Here is a 20,172-nt window from a genome sequence, read left to right on the forward strand (position 1 = left end):
GCGGGGCAGCCCTCAGCCTCACCATGGTGCCCAAAGAAGGGCAGCCCTCAGCCCCACCATGGCACCCAGAGCAGGGCAGCCCTCAGCCCCACCATGGTGCCCAGAGAAGTGCAGCCCTCGGCACCACTGCTAGAGCAGCCCTGAGTCCTGCCATTGCACTCTCAGAGGGGCTGCCTACTGCCCCATCATGGAGCCCAGAGACGAGCAGCCCTTGGCCCCACTATGGTGTCTCAAGTGTCCCTGAGTGCCATCATGGCACCTCCCAGAGGAGCAGCCCACAGCCGTAGCAAAGCACACAGTGAGAGGGGCTGCCCTCAATCCCACCACAGCCCCAGAAAGGGGCTGCTCTCAGTTTTGCCATGGTGCCTTAATGGGGACAGGCACACCCCTGACCAGCTGGGAATTAACCAGGCCCTTCTAAGCTGGAATGAGTGAGGGAATGAATGAAGGTCTTTCATGCCCTTCTCAGAAGCCTTTCTGTTCTGACCGTGCAGAAAAAAGCCTTCTCTTTGAGGCGCTGTACTGTTGGAATATGGGTGTCCTCAGCACAAACTGCACAGTTGCAAGCATGGCTCATGTTGGTCAGCAGCTCTGTCAGTACTTCATGCAGGGTGCTCCTTCCAAGCTGCTGCTAGCACTCCCACACTTTGTCCTGATGCAGCTGGACACTGTCATTGCTGCAGACAGAAAGAGGTGCTCGAGTTGGCACACAGTCTCTCTGGATTTTGGATCCCCCACAGAGCAGCTGCCCAGGCAGTTTCCTTGCCTGGGGCGCAGAAACGCCCTGGCTCCAGCACATGAGGGAGCACAGGCTGGAGGGAAAGGTGTGCACGGCACGTGGGATGATGCATCTCCATACAGACCTAATCCCGTCTTGCACACCCTTCCCAGGGTTAAGTTCTGAGCTACCTCAGGGGCCTCCTCCAGCCCACACAGCTCAGCTGTAGTTCCTTTGAGCCGGAATAATGCAGCAATAGTATAGTTCCTAATTAAACACCTACTTAGGAAGATAGAGCTATGCCATGGATTACATTTCCAGTGGCCTATATACTCCCATGTGATCGGCATGCAGAGCTGTCAGAAGGCTGTAACTCTGTGTGGCATTTCTAATCACACAAAGTTTCTTCAAAGCTACCAGAGCTTGACTGCTGATGCTCTTGCCTTGAGGGAGAGTTGTAAGCTCATTTGCAGGGGAGAAAGACAGACAGACAGAAAGGAAGAGGACAATTGGCTTAAAGTCGATTTTTAATGAGGCAGGATTTCTCTAGTCTGTACTTTGATACGCAACTTTGCTCCTGACCAGGATCCACTTCAAACGACAGAGGCGACATTTCTCTGGCGCTAATCTAATTCTTCATCATAATTGCATTTGGCAGAGCTGGGTCTGAACAGTGCCGCCCCGTGGCATCGTTCAGAGGGATAAACAGGAATTCTGGGCTTCTGGCTTCCATACATCCACTCCATTCCCTATGCTTTGCTCTACATGGAGGTTTGACCAGGCAAAAGAGGATAATCACAGCTCTGTCTGGGATGGCCTGGACAGACAGGCTGGCCAGCATGTCAGTATCTTTGGAGTGATTTCAAATGTTTCTGCAATTTTCTCACATACACTGCCGCAATGGTCTCATGCACAGTGTTTGTGTGCACATGTGGTGCTTTCTGGGCCAATCCAACATGCAGCACATGCTCTCAGCCCTGTGAAATGTGTCCAGTGTTTTGACCATGTCCAGCTCGTTGGACACATGCTACATGGGACATCCTGCACAGGGACAACAGCAGCCTGCACTGTGGCGTCACAGAATCTCACAGTTCCAATGCCTCTAACAGAGACTTACAAATCCCTCAGCAAACATTTATTATCAAACCACACAACGCCTGCATCATCTCAGCCTTGTCAGTATTAAACAATGTACCACTTTATTTTTTCCAAATGTAATACATTTGATATGAGTGTTCTCCTTGCAAATTTTACTTTAGTTGTTCTTTCTTCTTTAATAACTCCCCCACACTACTGGCTTTATTTCCTCCTGCTAACATTTCAGTCTTGTTTCCAGTTCTGATCTTCTCTTTCTTCTTTTGATGCCACTTTATTTATGTGATCCCAGATTACCAATACCTGCACAAGGCACTGCTCAAAGCCTGAAAGACACCCAGGGTGAAAAGAGCCCACATTCCTGTAGTAGTTACAATCTCTATCCCAGAGTGACTGAACCAGGGGAACAGAGCTCATGATAGAGACACAGAAAGCCAACTGAGGAGTTTTATGAACTTACACTGTTTAAAGTAGCTCACCACAAAATAAATATCTATTTCTCTGCAGATTTAGCTGTGGAAGCAGAGGATCTCCTTGGAGACAGACAAATCAATGCCTGCTCCAGAGCTGGAACTCTGGAAAGATGACAGAAGCAGCTCAGTTGAAGAAATAGCTCTAGTAATGGAAATAACTCACCACAATGGAGATTTGTGAATAGAATCCTAAAAGATATCTAATCTGGCCTTTTTCCAGGAGCTGTGTAGGCAACAAACCAGGGCTTGAGACCAAGGCCAGCGTACTAAATGAGAACATCTTAGTTTTTTGGCTAGAAAAGTTTACAAAAGCAGCTCAGCAACACAAATACAATACCCATCTTGTAGAGGTGAAATAACATTTTATTTAGAGTTTCTTAGCTTCTTTCTCATGAAAGGTGCTTAATATGATTCTAGCACTGTAATGAATTTCACTTCTAGCAATAAGTACTTATATCTTCTAGAAGTAAGATTTATAATTAATAGCATTCCTATAAAATGGAAAGAATCAACACCGAATTCCAGATAATCAGTATGCCAAAGGGAGGCTGAAACCTCTGTTCTGTAGCATTGACAGTCCCAGCTGTGGCAGGCATCAGCCTAAAAGAAAGTTCCCCAGGGCTCTGGGAATCCAAATCAATTCAGGAGTCAGGCTAGAAGAAAAAGAAAAGCATCCATATTCAAACATCATTTAGAATCAATGGTATAGGAAGGATGTGAACACAAGGAGGGGAATGCTTCAAGGAAATATGAAGCAAGAGGGAAAATTAATGAGGACAAAGTAATGCAAAGAAAATAAAAATAGAAAAAGAGGACAAGTTTAAGGGCAGATAGAAGCCCCTTTTCAGAGGTGTAAAATAATTTTGGCAAGTAGAATGCATGCTGAAAGGCACAGTGCTCTTTTGGAGATAGCAACTGTTGCACTTATTTCTAGAAAAATATGAACTATTAATCCTTACACCCTGCATTTAAGAACTGAGCAGCTGCACACACTTTGGCAATGCAGTGTGAATTATATCTCACAGCAAATTAAATAAGTAGCATAAAAAAGCTGTATTTTAAAATGTGTTTGATTGTGTCACAAAAATGACATGTCCATTTGTTTTCACTGAAAATGTGGTTAGGCATTGGAAGGAGTCCCCCAGGACAGTGGTGGAGTTACCATCCCTTGAAGTGCTCAAGAAACAACGGAATGGGGCACATCAGCCCAGCACAGAGCAGAGGCATCCAGCCTTGCCCAGGTCATGGATTTACTGCCTGTGAGAAGATCAAACCTGCAGTGAATCCACAGCAGTCTGTGACTCTGTGATGTCCTGATCCCTTTGCCTTCTCCAGGTTTTGTTCCAACCTGTGCTCTGGCTCACTGCAAATTCACCAGGCCATGCTTGAGACTTTTTGGCTGTTACTGGTTGCTTTTCTTCTTCCCTTTTTTCCCTTTGTCCCCTGCTAATCCAGTCACCCCCCCTGAAGTGGCTGAGGTTGTTTTTCCTGCCAAGGCAAGGAGGGCACACAGAGCCTTCTGTCCACAGAGCGCTCGCCTTGGCCCAGGCACAAATGGGAGCTTTCCTTTCCTCCTGTTCAGAAGGCACCACCAAGGAGATGTTTGGCCATGGAAACTGGTAAGAGAAATGCACAAGAGAAAGGAAGATTTACAATCTAAAGTTGAGATGTTGGAAGGAAGGTGGGAGAAAGGAAGGAATAGGCAGGGACGGATTTGGGGGGCTCAGAGCTCATGAGCAGCACAGTTAAATGGGGCCAGGGGAGCCTCAGAGGCTGTGACCCTGCTGGAACTGCCTGACTTGAATAAGGAGCTTTTTAGCCTTGTGAGGCAGGGTTGGGTGTCTTTGGGGTGTTTGGTGGAGCAAGGAGCCTGTCAAGGAATGGAGAAGCCTGGAAACTCCTCTGGGACCCTCCTCACCTTCGGTCCTTCCACAGCTCTGTCAGGCACGTTGGAAATTTGTCTTTCCCCTCAAGGTCAGCGACTGCCTTGAGCATCTGCTGGGTATGTCTGGACCGTGGGGGCAAGGAGAAGGTGCGGACTGAACATCAGCTCTGCTCCTGCAGCTGCTCTGAGACAGAGCTCAGGGGGGATGCAAACAGCCAGGAATGCAGGGGGAGTCTGTCTGCAGGTGGGGGCTCAGCCTGCACTGCTGGTTTGGGTGGCTTGGGATGGTTTTCTGAGAAAGCTGTAAGGCTTGACAGGTGTGCCAGAGAGGAAAGGAGAAACTCAGGGTGTGCAGCTCCTGATTCCAGGCTCATGATTCCAGCTCATTTCTTCTCCAGGAATGGCTTTGGGCTCAGTAAGAAGCACTCACTGTTTGTAGGCTCAGTGTTATTTCCCACAGCATACTGTTTCTTTTGAATTACACACCAGGATCTGGGAAGGAAAGAGGAGGAGAGAGGGTGAGTCTCTGCCTTCCTTTTCTCAATCAGTTTCTCTTTATTAAAGGCACTTCTTGGAAAAGAAAGCCTTTTATATATATATATTACTGCTACACATCTATATGTCTCTCTCATTTTAGACAGCCTGTGCAGAAAGCTGCATGGAATAATTGAGCTTTACACCTTTCAGAATTGCTGCCACTAAATTCTTAAACTCCTCCTTTTTTTCTAAAAAAAAAAAAAAAAAAAAAGGAAGATTTAAGAATTCAGAAACAACACAAACATTTCCCTACCTGAACCTTCCTGGTGATCAAAATTGTAGAGGATTTTCCAAAGCTGAGTTCTGACACAAACACCCACTAGGGTTTTTTGTACATCCCCGTGTTCCTTTCTAGAGTTGTCCTGTGCGTGGAGAATTCTAAGCAGGTGTGGGGTTCATTGGGCTGTGTGTAAGCAAACAGGCAGGGGAGAGGTGGCTCCGGAGGTTTGCAAAGGAATAAAGTAGCACAGAACTCCCAGCTGTGATTGCCTTGGCAGACAAGAGCCAGACAGGAGGAACGAGCTGCTGCCTCTGTCACCCATTGACCTGTGGTACCAGCCTTAAAACAATTCCAAAAATCGAACTGTGCTTCTCCTGGGCCCTCGGGAAGGCTTGGAGGGAGAAGCAGAGCCATCAGCTCGGTTCCCTTTCGGCCACTAAGGGGAGCTGCTCGTTGGCAAATTCCGTTGTGTGATCCGGGGGTTTCAAACCCCCCAAACCGGTCGTGCTCTTTGTGTTACAACCACTGTGTGCTGCACCAATCCTGACTTCAACTTTGCTTTTGTCCTCCAGGGTGAATAACTGCATTGGATTTTCTAACTACAAATTCTTTCTACTGTTCTTAGCCTATTCTTTGTTGTATTGCTTGTATATTGCTGCAACAGTCTTCAAGTATTTCATTAAGTATTGGACAGTAAGTCATGAAATCCAGTTACTTTTTCATCTCCTGTCAGTCTCGTGGGCTTCAGTGACTCTCGGTGCTCTGTTGCTCTCAGGCAGTGGAGGGGCTGCATTTTCCTGGGAGGTGTTTCCTGGGCCCTTTGGGAGTCCACCTCCTGTTACATGCCCAAAATGCACAGAGCAAGAAGCAAGCAGCCTTCAGGAGTTTCAGCCTGTAGATTATTTTCTGGCAGAGAGGTTCCATCCTTCCCTGTCCTTGTGTTTGCATGGGTGTCCCTTGGAAAGTTTGGCATTGATGTGTAAGGTCCTGGCAACGATTTGTACATATTTCCTGAAAAGAAAAAAAGGGCTCAAAAAACCTTGTTCATTTTCTAACCCCCATAGGCCTCCTTTCTCAATTTAAAAACAGTGACCCAAAGGAGGCATTTATTCACCTCCCGGGAGCTGTCCCGGAGCGCGGAGTGTGGGCAGGGCCGGGGCAGGGCCGGGGCAGGACGTGCTCGCCCGGTGCCGGTCCCGCCCCCGCGCTGCGCTCCCGCCGCGGGCCTGAGCGGCGGCGCCGGCCGCCAATGGAGCGCGGGCGGCGGGCGCGCCTCCCCCGCCCCGGCGGCGCGCACGGGGGCGCGGCCCGGCGCATGGAGGCGATGCCCTGCCAGAATCAGCGCCTCGGCCCGCGGCCGCAGGATGAGCCGCCGGCGGCCGCCACGGCCACGGCGAGCGGCGGCTCCCGGCTGATCCGCTTCGCCGAACCCAGCGAAGACAGCGGCTGCCCCAGCCCGGACAGCAGCAGCAGCAGCAGCAGCAACGGGGTGGTGGCGGTGGCGCCGGTCCCCGCCGGGGATGGCGGCGCGCCGGCCATCGGGCCGCAGCTGAAGCTGCTGCCCATGAACGACCAGCTGCGGGAGCTGCAGACCATCATCAGGGACAAGTGAGCGCGCCGGGCCGGGCCGCGTGGGCTGGGGAGGAGCCGCGGCGGGCCGGGGAGACGGAGCGGGATCGTCACTTGTCGCTCACTCCATCCTTCCCTCTTCAGGGAGCCGCAGCCCCGCCGAGCCGCTCTCAGCCGGGCCCGGTGCCGGCTGCCCGGCTCGGCGCTGCCGCCGGAGGGCAGCGTGGCGGGCGCTGCCTGCGGGGGCCCGAGGGCCGAGCCCAAGGCCGGCGGGACGCGCTGCCGTGCCGCGTGTGCCGGCTGGAACGCCTGGGCGGGCGGCGCGGCCATGTCTGGTGACGCGGGCCCGAGGGCAGGGCAGGGCAGGGCAGCGCCCGCCCCACGCCCGGAGCAGGCAGAGCTCCCGGGGGCTCCCTGCCCACCCCCGCCGCGGGGCTGCCGGGGACTGAGCGGCTCGGCGGGGCTTTAAACCCCTCACACACTTGGACGGTCCCTGATGGGGATGTTTGCTCACCTCCGCCCTGCGGGCGGGTCAGAGCCTGCGTGCCACATCATCAGCGCAAGGAGCGTGCAGTGCCATGGTGCGTAAAGCCCTGGAGATAGGAGGCTGTGCCTTAGGGTCCCGGGGGCGGGCCCGGCAGCAGCTGGGGCTCATTACTGCGCTCTGGAGATCGCATCCTGCAGGCAGGATGGGGCGGGAGACGTTCCCAGGCTCTAACTGGAGACACCTGTGAGCACCGTGTTCCACAACACAGCTCAGGTGTTGAACACGTCCCTCCCACTGATCACCTTTGTAGCTGTGCTTGTTCAGCACTGGGAAGGTGATAGTGAAAGGTTTTACATATAGCATACAACATAAGACGAACATCAGTAGCATCCATCTATTTATTAAAAACTACTGGTTTGCAAGAACCACCAGCAAAGAGGTGTGAAATCAAGCCTATAAATAGAGTGATCAGGCTCTGAATAAACCCCTCTTCCTGTGACACAGTGGCTTTCTGACATCTGCAATACATCAGTGCAGAGGCACTGTTCCTTGCTGTGTTTCACATTTGTCCATCTGCATAGTCCATGTTTTGCTATTTTCTGGCTCTTGAGGCTCAACTTTGTAGCTAACAATAATTAATTCTTTAATGCAAAACTGATCGCTGTTTCTCAAAGACAGTACCTCCATTAATTTTATTAACTTAGCTGAGCCTCCTTAGCTTAAAGTAGTTTAGCTTAAGTGGAGGCTTTTCCCTAATTTTTAAAGCATTGTGGGAAGAGCAAAACCTGGCAGCAGGAACACCAGAGGCAGTGCAGTCGTGGTGTAAGGAGGCCACTTGTGGCAAGACCACCCAGAAGATCTCTGCAGGTGAGAACGCCCATCTGGCAGCTTCTCTCTGGAGCAGAAAAGGAATCTGGAGTGGGCTAAGCAGAGAGAGACAGAGGGAATCCACACTAGGCTTGGTGATGGCCTCTGAAGGGTTTTGAGGTTAGTGAAAACCATGTAATTTTGATGTCTAGACAAATACTAGCAATGTAATTACTCAGGGGTTTTATTATTATTATTTTGTTGTACATGGGTTTTGACCTCTTTCAAATACATTTAAGAGGTTTCTGGTTACAGTGAGCTTATCCAGAAAGCAGCAGCTGCAATTTTAACTTGAAGGACATTTTTTGGAGTTACATCTGCTTTATTGCACAAGACTTTGGTAAGAGGAAGTCTAGGATAGGACTTGTAAACAGTTAATTACTCAGAGCAGCTGCAGCAATCGCAGGCTGTACTTTATTCTGAGTGTGATGTTACCCTGGAAGTAGGGATGGAACTGTCACTTCCAAGCTCCCTTCCCAACCAGTGAGGAAAATCAGGTAGCAGCCTCCTCAGAAAGGTTGGGTTTGTAGGTAAGGACAGTAGGGAAATATTATTTTTGTGTTCTGTCCCAGGAATTCAGCCGCATCTCATTAAGAGACCTCGGACTGACCTATTTTCATACCTGTCATTCAGGAAGGTGCTGAAGGTAGAAGAGGATTTTTTAGGCACTGTTCATCAGACAACTCTGTTGCTACTGTAGCATTCAAACCAGGTGCTAAAAGAAACTCCTCCTCCTCAGAACTGTGCTTGTGAACTGGCAGCAATGTGCCTCAGAGCAGCTACTGGTCAAAAAATCCAATTTAAGCTGATAGAGAGGTTGTTGACATACAGTGCTTGGGAAGAAGGAGAAGCTGTCATCTACAGGCAGTTAGAGCCCTGTCACTTAGACTTCCTGGATTAAAAAAGAGCAGGTAACACCTTAACTCAAGGAGAATATTTAGAATCCTCAGTGCTGCAGAGGATGGATGTTCCAAATACAGCAATGCCTGAAAATTGCAGACATTAAAAGGCAAGCTCCTGGGGAGTGAGAAATGCAACAAAAGTAGGAAAAAAACCCCAGTCAATTTGTGACTATTACTGTTAGTGAGGAGGGGGTAAATACTCAGATAGATAATCCCAGTGAGCTGGGATGGAGCTAAGGTCTGGTCAGGCCAGATGCAGAAGGCTTTGAGGACTCTATTTTGTCCATAGCATGGAAGTGGAAAGCTCTTTCCTTGTTCCTGAGAGGATTCAGAGAAAGAAATCATGGCCTTTCAATTGGTATTACTGTAGAGAAAAGCCCACCTTCATGTTGCTGGTGATGGTGTCCCATGGGATTCAGAGGTGGCTGGCTGGGACAGGGATGTCCTCCTGGCAGACTGAAATGGCACTTTTGCTTCCTTAAAATTAATGAGAACTTGATCTGAGTGCCAGAGTTGGGCAGATGGATAGAGCACCTCAGCTTCACTGTGCCTGGGTTTCCTCATTTTCCCTCAGCCCTGTCAGTCTTGTACTCAACAAATGCTTAATGGGTGCCTTTTATACTGGGTGGGATATGGACCTTGAGTGCTCTAATGGGATGTGAGCTGATGCACTGAAGTACTGAACATTCTAGAACAGTTACAGTCTCTTTACAAGGAGAGAATGATCTCAGGGTAATTTCTAGCCTCAGATGTGAACCAGGGATCTGGAAACTGAAATGAATAGTGCAGTGATGTGTTTATATAGAAGAAAATTCATTAGCTCAGGCTGCCAGTGTCATTTTAACTCATGATTTAACAGGAGCTACGATTTAAATCCAGATATTTGGAGGTTCTTGTGTCTCTTGGGTGAGATCATTCTGTGGTATTCTGCTAAAGCTTCTTATTCCCTAAGGAACAGAATCATAACATAGAAATGGGAGATGACAGAGTGGCTGGATGTGCAGTCCTGGCTGCTGCACAGAGCAGGGGGATTCAGGAATGTGTAACTCACCTGTGCTGGGTAAGGACAACTGCTGCAGGCAGGGAGGGTGGGATCCCTCTGCATCCCAGCCCCTGCATGGAAATAATTAGAGGCTGCAGTCCATTAAGTACTGAAGTGCTGCAGGTAGAACAGGGACCTGTTCCCAGCTACGTCATCTCCCTGAGTGCCAACAGCTCATCCAGTGCCTTCAGTTTTCTTAAAAACTTTTTACAAATCCTCTGTAGGGAAGTGGCTTTTTTCCAGCCTGGCCCTCACCCTGGGTGTCTCTCAACAAGTTCTGTGGGGTAATGAGAGAAACAGGAATTACTGAAGCCCCAGTACCTGCAGACCTGACAGTGTTTGTCACTAGTACCAAGTGCTAAAGCAGGAAGAAACCCTGCAGCTACTTTATATTACAATCCAGTCCCAAAAAACCCATTTCTTCTCACCTCCCAAGACAGACACTGTGATATCAGCCACACTCCCCTGCCTTCAGAAACAAAGTGAAACTCATTTATATTGTGTAACACAATGTTCCTGCTACAAGTTAAGTTTTAATGCCTCATATTTTTAGATGTTGTCTTGTTACTTGATGAAGCTGCTGAAACAGTTTCTAGTCTGACATGAATTGTTGCTTTATGTATTTCTAGCTGGTATTTAGGAAGAACAGGTTACAGTGTTTTCACATAAACCCTTTTTTTTTTTTTCTGCCCCCCTGGCAATTCTGACAGGCTGTGGGGTTTGAGATGTGGTTGCAGCTTTCCAGCTGCCCCTGTACACGTGGTCTGACATTTTCTGTATTACTGTTATTTGTATGCACTGTCATTTTCTGTTGCCCTCCCCTTCTCAAACCAGGTGTTACCAATGAAGGGTGTTCAGTGAACTGTGCAGAGGAACATCTGTGTCTCTGCAAGGACAGAGGAGTTGGTTCAAAGCTTTATAATCTGCATTAATATCTCAGAGTATTCACTCAGAACACGTTATCACTTTGCAGTCAAAACTGTGGTCTGAACATTTTTTGGGTCTGTCTTACACCTATTTGTGAAATTCAGCTAAATTTTCTGAAATTTCTAGGTTCTGGAAGAACCTAGATAGGCCACTAGCTACTTCCCTCTTTTAAAAATACTTATCTACACTGCAGAGAGAAGTATGAAACTTTCCAAAAGCCTTAATAAAATCAGGTCATATAATTGTACAGATTTGGGCTTGGTTTTTTTTTTTCCCCCAGTTTTGGGGTCTTTTTGAGCATTGCCTGTAGTTAATGTCAAAAGAGCAGAAAGTTAGGAATATCCTGACAGTACCAGAAAGAAGGGGGGGGGGAAAGCAAACAGGATTTTAACAGTGTGTTATTAATGCAGGGAATGAAACTAGATTAAGTTATTGCTCTTTGAAAACCTCTTTTTAAAAGTGGGAATAAGTGACTGGTTCCTAGGCAATGAGCAGGCAAACCTCTTGACTTTCATTCATGTAAGCATGAGGTGTCTCAGAATCTTGGGGATTAAATACAAAATGGTATTTAAGGAGACATGCAGAGTATTAGAGTTTGAAAACATGAGAGGGATTAATAGAACATTTCATTTAAAAGTACCTCTTACCATGTTGGTGCTGTGTCTGAGGGTTTTCAAAGCCACTGTCCTGTGGGTGTTGGCTCCTTATCAGAAATGTGTCCTATTCTGGGGTAGTGAGAGTTGCTCTTGACATGGGAAGCAAGGTGTTAAAGCTGCTTTTAGAATTCAGGCTTTTAACCTTTCATTTTGCCTTCTGGAAGGGCCAAAAGCCACACAGGCACACCAGCAAAAGGCTGTACCCAAAAACTAATAAGAGGCAGAGAGGTGTTTTCATGGGAATGCTCATTAATCCCTGCTCAGTTTAACCTCACATTCCTTGATCTAATCACACTCAGTGAGTTCCAGATAAGACAGGATGTATCTCCTGCTTATCAGGTGTGTTGTCAGCCCTGGGTTAAGGATCTGCATGATCATTGCCCCACAGTTTCTGTCTGACTGGAGGACAGGCAAGCAAAGCTCACTTGCTCAGAGCTGCAGGGAGTGCAGGAATATCTGAGCTCAGGAGGCATTTTGGAACTGAGCTGGAGCAGCAGTACCATGGGAAACCCAGAGAACATCATCCTCTTGTGTTTAATTGCTACTGGTACAGAGCAGCAGCAAGAGCCAAACCCCAGTGCTGTGTCACTGCATCTCTGCCACCAGCCAGGAAACCCAGGATGCAGAACCCCTGGGATAAATTCAGTATATAATAGGAGACTTTTCTCTGATCTGCCTTGGAATATAGTATTTAATGTTGGATTTAAGCAATGTTGTTAAAGTTATTACCCAGTTAAAATGTAAATTACTATCTTTTTCAGGAAATCCAGTAGAGGAGACTTCGTATTTTCTGCTGATCGTCTGGTAAGTGAAGAATTTCTGCTCTTTATATTGCACTTTGCAACTCTTCCATAAAATGGGTCTTTTAGGACAGAAGAATGGTAGTGTGACAGCAACTTTTCTACCCAAAGGAAATTGCTGTGTGACTGCAGCTTTCTGTAAAGGGACTTCTGTTCACTGTTTCATCTCAACAGGTTCCAGAAACCATGGTGTTACCAGACACAGCTACTTGAGGACAGAGACCTGCAGTAATAAGAAAATTCAGTTTAAAAACAGATGCACAGAAGTTGCAGATAATTGAGTTTTAGTTTGAAGCAGCACTTTTGATCTTGTGAACAAAGCAGTACAATTTCTTACAGCCTAGATGTTACAAGTTGCTTGCATGCAGAAGTGCCTCCTGGCACTTGGTGTATATTAAATTATTAGCTCTGGGTGCATCCACGTGGAGAATTTGTCTTTAGCCATATGATGGTTACTGGCAGGGACAAAGCAGTTTGGAGTTTTCACATGTTTTAGCAAGTTAGAACAAAGACTGCTGGGAGTGTAGCCTGTATCTCATTTGAATTACAAGCTTAAAGAAAACCCCAGCACTTGCTACTACACACACTTGCTTGTGTCCACAAGGGTGTTTGCTTTTTGCAAATCCACTCTCATTAACAAAGGGAAGTGGTTTTCCCCATTCAGCACAGTCCAGAGACCATTCACAGTTACAGCCTCAGCAGGCAGCTTTCCTGTCATGAGCCCAAGCTTAATCCAGGCTTGCTCAGGTTTAGATATGACCACGTTTATCTTCATGGCTTTCCACTTTCCCCCCTACTTTCCCATTCTTGGGGATGTTTCCTGCATTCCCATACCTTACTGTCAGTAATTAGTGTGAAGGACCTTTTTCCAAGTACCTTCTCACCTTTCTTGGGTGTCCTGCCCTGTTCTGAGGCAAACATTGATTTTTTTTTTCCCTCCTCTCATTGCTGGAAGCTGCAGATCCAGGCAGTGAGTTCAGGTCCTTGCAGCAGTGTCCTCTATGGGCTGGCCAGCACAGCCAGAGAGCCTCTGTGTGCTGCAGCTCCTTGCCACAGAACCTGCTGCTCTGGTTTCCATCTTGTGGGAGGAATTTTGCACAAAAGAATATGTAGGACTCTCATTTTCTGAATATTTTTCCTAGGTGTGACAAAGAACAGTTATAATTTCATGTGGAATTTGGTCTCTACTAAACTTGGCAAGGTGCAAACAGTTATGACTTGCCATGTTTTCCACCCAGAGAGCAAGCAGAGTTTAATGGCAAGAGGCAATGCATGAAGAAAAGTGTGGGATTATAGGGGAAGAAAATGCACCCTGTTGCAGTGGGGAAATGAGGATGAAGTTAAACTTGGGAAGGAGAATGAAGAGGATGAAGTTCAGCTACCCTGGCAGCTGTTAGGGGCAGTGTCTCCTGAGGTCACCAGAGGGAGAGGCCTTAAGGGGGGATTCTAAAGGTGATGGATTTCTGGTGGTGCAGTTTTTTCTTCTGGCAGTTCGTTTCACACATAAGGGGATGACACAAAGGAAATGTTTGAAGTACTTGTGAGAAAAAGGGATTTATGGGCAGTGGAGGTTGGCAGGGAATGTCTGAATGCCACTGCCAGGGCTGTGATCCTGAAGCTGAAAGAAGTGAGGTTAAAGTCATGAGGAGGAAGGACCAAGACAAACCTGTGTGGTGTTTGTGAAGGAGGAGAAGCAGCCCCTGGCATGGGACACAGTCAGTCCTTATGGCTGCTGGTGGTGGAACTGGGGACAGCTGGAACTCAGGGCAGGTGGTGGGAAGGGCACAGAGCTCCTCTAGGGCACGAGGCTGCCCCTGATCCCAGCACCCACACTGGAAGCACTGAACTGGTGTCACAGGTGCTGCTGCTCTGCAGCAGAGAGCACATTTTGGGGGGTGGCTGGAGGCCTGAGGTGCAGCCATGAGTTCATTTCTCAGCCCTACCAGCAGCTCCCTGTGTAACACTGACCAGGTCGCTTCACCTTTCTGCCCTCCTGCCTCTTCCAGGGGGTGAGCATTACAGTGGTTTGAAATGCTGAGCTGCAAAGAGCTGGACAGATGCAGAGGATGTTCTTCCTCCTCTTGAGCTTCCAAGAAAAGCCATACATAATGGGCTAGGGGATTTTCTACCTTGGAACCAAAGCTTTACTTCCTGTTTCATGAGGGGCTGTAATAACTCTGGTTTTATCTTCTAAGCAATGGCAGCCACCTCTCTGGGAGAGGAGCAGCTGGTTCTTGGGGCATGAGAGAAAAGAGGAGGAAATTAATCCCTGAGTGTGGAGGTGGCAGGAAGCACAGTGCAAAAATAAATGTTTTATCAACCCTGACAAGTTTACAAAGAATCCTCCCAGCCTCTGTGTAAAACGCTGATAAGTGTAGGGAGATCACAGAGATTGTTTGACCATAAGACCATTACTGGATTACTCCAAACTTTTGGCAGATTATGTGGAGCAATGTCAGCACTACAGAAAGATGAAAAAGACTTTTCTTCCAAACCTGGAAAATAGGTTGTCTTTTTTTGTTGCTGTTGAAGTTCAAAAACATAAAATAAAATTGGTTACAAATGTCCCAGAAACTGACCACAACCTCTGAGTATGGCTGCCACAAACAGAGCTCTAGGAAGAAAAAGTTGTACTAAAATGACTAAAAATACCTTGAAAGGGAGATTATAAATGTCAGAGACCATTTCTAGCAGAGGCTGCTTGTGTGCCAGGAGCTGGGGCAGAATGGAAGGGCAGGAAAACCTTCCAGGCTGCCCTCAGGAATAAGAACTGCCTTGAAGCGAGCAGTACACCTGCTGAATGCCAGGAGCATTGCCTCACTCTCCATCCCACAGTGAATTTTGAATAATCAGTGATTTTTTAGTTAAAGCTCTTGCTTGGCAGTAACTTTCCATGAGCAGTTCTGGGCTGTGAATCTTTGGCTCATGAACAGAGAGAATTCTCCCATCTTTAATCCCCAGAGCATCCTCCAGGGCAGTCATTCTGGCTGCAGGTGGATGTGTTTGTACTTTGCAGGGCAGCACCAGGGGAGGGCTGGGGGCTCATGAGCTGCCCCTCCACCTGGACCATCCAAAAGTGCAGGGATTGGCAGCACCACCTGGAAACCAGAGCTGGCAGGAGCTGGGAGATGAAAGTGATAAAGAGATTCCTGGACCTGCTGACTTGTCTTTGGGCACTGGTGGTGTGTGTGCATTGCTGCAGCTTCTGGGGCTGTTCTGGCAGCCCAGCTGCAGTTTAGTCCTAGAAACAGGGATGTGAAAATAGAGCCTGGCTGAGGGGGAGCTTCACCTTTCCCTTACCAGGATTTCCTGTCAGCAAATGGAGTTACATTGGTGCCTCACTCATCTGTTGAGAATGATTTGTAGCCTCTGCCTACCAGATGTAAATAAAGTCAGTTTTATGATTGCGTATGAACCCCTCTCTTCTCCCAGTTTTGTTCTTCAATGCCTTTGTTTGATTTGTGGCCAAAACATAGGCCTCACCCCCAAAAAGTCTCTAAATTCAGTTCCTAATTGCTGTTAAAGAGACCCTTTTAGACCCTTTAGCCTCACCCAGTCCTTGTAACTACTATTGCCATGTAGTGCCTTATCTCCAGAGATAACAATCCCTTAAAGCTGACTCATCTCCTTGGCTCCACAGATCAGACTCGTGGTTGAAGAGGGACTGAACCAACTGCCCTACACAGAATGTACTGTGACCACTCCAACAGGTATGTGGGAAATCACCCCTGGCCTGGGTAGGACTGGAGGTGGAACTGATATCAAAATATATAGAATTATTGCAAGAGTTACAGAATATCCTGAGCTGGAAGGGATTCAGAGGATCATTGAGTCCAACTCCCTGGTCCTCGGAGTACTGTCTGAAACTGAACCCTGCAACATCCAGATGGTCTTTGAACTCTGACAGACTTGGTGCCATGAGCACTTCCCTGGGGAGCTCTGAGGAGGGCAGAGTGACTGTCCCTGCTGGTTTGGAAAGCTACAAGGAACATATGACAGCAAAACAGTCAACACTGTCATTTCACCAAGGATTACAGTGGTCTTGCAAAACCATGATGAAAATGTACCAGTGTGTGTGCAAGATCAGTTCACCTGCCCACACCACAGCCTTGAACTAAAACTGATGACATTTCACATGCCCATCAAGGAAAAAATGCTTGGCACAGCAGCTTTGCCTTGCCAGCCTGAATCTGGCCCTGCAACTGGGGCCAGCTGGGAGTGAGGATGAGCAGGAAATGCAAAGTGGCACTAGAGAAAACCATTGCAGGAGTTGTGGTTCCTCCTGTTGGCTGTTAAGGTCTGTAAGGTTACAGATCCTCAGGTGTGCAGTACTCAGGCAGCTGCTGCGTGCATCAGCAGGTTGGGGGAAGTGCTCAGCTCCATGGTGTGACCCACAGCCCCCCTGTGAGATGTGCACCAGCTGAGTCCTGTTCCCCCTGAGAACTCCACTTGCATCCCTGCAGGGTGACGCTCCCACTCTGCAGTAAAGCAAATTATGAACTGCAAACCCTCACTGTGGAAGCAGACAGAGTTCAGACACCCACCCAGGAGGCACCATCCCTTACCTGTGCTCCTTTTTACATCAAACAGCAGCGACTTCACCTCTTGAGCATTGGTGTCACATCTGTTCCCATCAGTCAGTGACAGACCCAGAACCAGCTCCTCTCTGCTCAGAGAGGGCAGAAGGGAGCAGCCACTGAGCCCTGGTTTCTTTCCTCACAGGACACAAGTATGAAGGAGTCCGATTTGAAAAGGGAAACTGCGGGGTCAGCATCATGAGAAGTGGTAGGTGGTGCTGGCTGCTGAAGGACACACATTAAATGCTTTGGAAACCTGGAAGCAACTTCCTTTCAAAGATGTGCAACAAGAGGTTTACCCAAATTCTTTCTTAGGTATCCTTGATAAGACAATGTCCAGGAATATCTCCCATTAACCTTTAAGGAGACGAGTGGCTGGAACAGCTCTCCTGTGGCCCCTTCCCTGGCAGCCGTTCCCTGTGAGGGGCCAAGTGCCCTCCCCTGTTTCCCTCCTGTGCCCAGAGCCAGGGCCCCACCCCAGCCAGGCTCCGTGGGGGCAGAGTCCCTGTCAGTGCCCAGTGCTGGGCAAACCTTTGGATCTGTGCTGGCAAAGCTCTGGCCCCACACTCTGCCCCACCCTCTGTCACCGGGATGTCCCCAAACCCCACCCGCCCCTCCTGACCTTCCCAGCTCTGTCCTGTGAGAGCTCAGCACAGCTGGGAGCACCAAACCCAGGGCTCGGGAGCACCGAGGAGACTCGGTTTGCTGTAAACAGGGGAAAAGGGGAAGAGCTTCAGTGTTTTAATGCTTAGAACTGTCCACCAGCACAGGGGTGGGACTGTCCTTTTGGGACTGTCCCTTTGGGAATTGTCCTTTTGGGACTGTCCATCTGGGGACTGTCTTTTGGGGAGTGTTCCTTTGGGACTGTCCTTTTGGGACTATCCCATCAGGGACTGTGCACTGGGAACTGTCCATCTGGGACTGTCCTTTTGGGGACTGTTCTTTTGGGGATTTCCCTTTTGGGGACTGTCCATCTGTGGACTGTCCATTTGGGACTGTCTCTTTGGGGATTGTCCTTTCAGGGACTGTCCATTTGGGGACTGTCCCTTTGGGACTATCCATCAGGGACTGTCCCTTTGGGACTCTAATTTTGGGGACTGTCCATTTGGGACTATCCATCAGGGACTGTCCATTTGGGGACTGTCCCTTTGAGACTGTCCTTTGGGACCCTAATTTTGGGGACTGTCCCTTTGGGGACTGTCCCTTTGGGGACTGTTCCTTGGGGACTGTCCCTGTCCCCGCAGCCCCTTTCCCAGTGTCACCACGTGCTGCTGTGTCTGTGCTGCCCCTGCAGGGGAGGCGATGGAGCAGGGCCTGCGGGACTGCTGCCGCTCCATCCGCATCGGGAAAATCCTGATCCAGAGCGACGAGGAGACGCAGCGAGCCAAGGTGTACTACGCCAAGTTCCCCCCCGACATCTACAGGAGGAAAGTGCTGCTCATGTACCCGATCCTGAGTGAGTGCTGGAGCACCGACAGCCGGGCTCCTCCCAGCGCCGCACTGCCTGGAAATGTCCTCACCTGGGGCTCTGCTGGGGTTTTCTGCTGGGTTTAGGGGACAGAGCAGGGAACTGATCCCCTGTGCCAGGACACAGGTGACAGGGCAGGGAATTGATCCCCTATGCCAGGACACAGGGGACAGAGCAGGGAACTGATCCCCTGTGCCAGGACACAGGGGACAGAGCAGGGAACTGATCAGGCTGTGCCAGGACACAGGTGACAGAGGAGGGAATTGATCAGGCTGTGCCATGACACACATTACTCAGCTGCACCAGTGTGAATACAGAGCAAAGCATGGCTGCTTTTGGGAGAAAGGCTGAGATTAAGAGTGGATATAAATTTAATTATATGAAATTTACCTTGGGAAAAGACTCAAACAGTGTTTTTCTTATCCTGAGACATTTCTAGAGTGATATTATAAGGAGTTTGTTGGGATGAGGTTACTTGTGCACTCCGAGTTCTGCCATTAGGAGAACAAGGAGTACGTGCAGAGGTGATGCCTCTCCAGTGGGAAAGGACAGTCACCATTCAGTCACACCAGCTGTACCACAGGTATTCTCAGACAGCTTAGGACAAGTTCATTAACCAGGGCAACACCCCTAAACCTTCTCCCCCTCTTTGCCCTCTCAGGTACTGGGAACACGGTCATCGAGGCTGTCAAAGTGCTCGTGGAACACGGGGTCCAGCCCAGCGTCATCATCCTGCTCAGCCTCTTCTCCACACCTCACGGTGAGTGGGGGCCACAGGAGTGAGCACAGCTGTGTCTGCTGGGACAGTGGCTCAGGCACACAGGGGACAGGCAGGGCACAGCTGTGCCTCTGCCATGGCAGCATCGCTTTGCTCAGAGCAGGTTTGGGGTTTTTTTAGCTGAATTGTAAAACTGAGAAAACAGTGCTGTGTTTGGTGTGGGCAGTGAGGAGGGGACTGAGTGGCAAAACTGCAAATGGGAGAGTGTTCCTAAAAGCAGGAGTCTGCAGCACTGCCAGTCCATGGCTCACAGGGCAGTGCCAGGCCAGCTGCTGTTCTGGACCATGGAATGTGGGCACCAGAGCAAAACGAGGAGTGGGAGCTGAATGGAGCTACAGAACTGGCCTGGCTGCAGGTTAAAGGTAAAAGGGGATCTAAATGAAGAACATTTGCTTCTCTGGGAGGAAAGAGGATCTTGTGTGTTGTCTTAGAAATTGGCCCTGGCAAAAATTGCTATCAAAAAAATCATCTGAATTGCAGAGCAGCCTGTAACCACTTTAATTGGGAGTATGGGTGTATGGGAAAGGCAATTCCAAAGAAGAAAACCCCAAAAAAGCAATCCCCTGAAGTCAGGCAGTTTTCCTCACAGATGATTAGCTAAGGCAGGAACAGGAAAAGGGGACAGAAGCACAGAGCCTGACTTACTCTTGGAATGCTGCTGATCACAATTTGACATAGGCTGAAGCACTGTAGTCATTATTGCCTTTGCTGTCTCTTCCAAGGTGCCAAATCCATCATCCAGGAATTCCCAGAAATCACCATTTTAACTACAGAAGTGCATCCTGTTGCACCAACACACTTTGGACAGAAGTATTTTGGGACAGACTGACAGTCTTGGAACAACTGGATATGACTCTATGGCATTACAAGAGGTTTTTTTTACATTTTATTACTATTGAGTTGGTCGAGGGCATGTTTAAAAAGCTTTTTGGCCAACTGGCTTAGGTTAGTGCTGGCCTGAACAGGGATCAGGCACAGTGACAAAGCACTCTGGTACCTGGTCAAGCATCTCCATGTTGGGGCTCTATCATTGCCACACTCTGCTTTAACCTATTTATTCTTCTCCAGCCTGTCTGTGGCCGCCTGCAAGAGCAAAATAAACCCAACTAAACCCCCAGGGAGTGTCCTTCATTTCTAGGGTCACTTGGCATCACTCCAGCCACAGCCACTC

The 20,172-nt window shown here is 48.7% G+C and overlaps 1 protein-coding gene across 1 annotated transcript; it reads left to right on the forward strand.

Moving 5' to 3' along the window:
• The first annotated feature begins 6,240 nt into the window (after positions 1 to 6,240).
• On the forward strand, positions 6,241 to 20,111 carry UPRT (uracil phosphoribosyltransferase homolog). The gene is made up of 7 exons (XM_084213237.1): positions 6,241 to 6,536; positions 12,140 to 12,182; positions 15,819 to 15,888; positions 16,901 to 16,963; positions 18,050 to 18,211; positions 18,885 to 18,983; positions 19,724 to 20,111. The coding sequence occupies exons 1-7, from the start codon at positions 6,244 to 6,246 to the stop codon at positions 19,828 to 19,830; spliced, it is 837 nt and encodes a 278-aa protein (XP_084069363.1). The 5' UTR covers positions 6,241 to 6,243; the 3' UTR covers positions 19,831 to 20,111.
• The last annotated feature ends 61 nt before the right edge of the window (positions 20,112 to 20,172 follow it).

The sequence above is a fragment of the Fringilla coelebs genome, assembly GCF_963513975.1.
Source record: "Fringilla coelebs genome assembly, chromosome: 11".
Taxonomy (NCBI): Eukaryota; Metazoa; Chordata; class Aves; order Passeriformes; family Fringillidae; genus Fringilla; species Fringilla coelebs.

Excerpts from the sequence above, each read along its gene's own strand:
- UPRT (XM_084213237.1), top strand. The coding sequence starts at position 6,244 with ATGGAGGCGATGCCCTGCCAGAATCAGCGCCTCGGCCCGCGGCCGCAG. Across the intron at positions 6,537-12,139 it reads CAGACCATCATCAGGGACAA|GAAATCCAGTAGAGGAGACT; the intron begins GTGAGCGCGCCG and ends TATCTTTTTCAG. Across the intron at positions 12,183-15,818 it reads TATTTTCTGCTGATCGTCTG|ATCAGACTCGTGGTTGAAGA; the intron begins GTAAGTGAAGAA and ends TTGGCTCCACAG.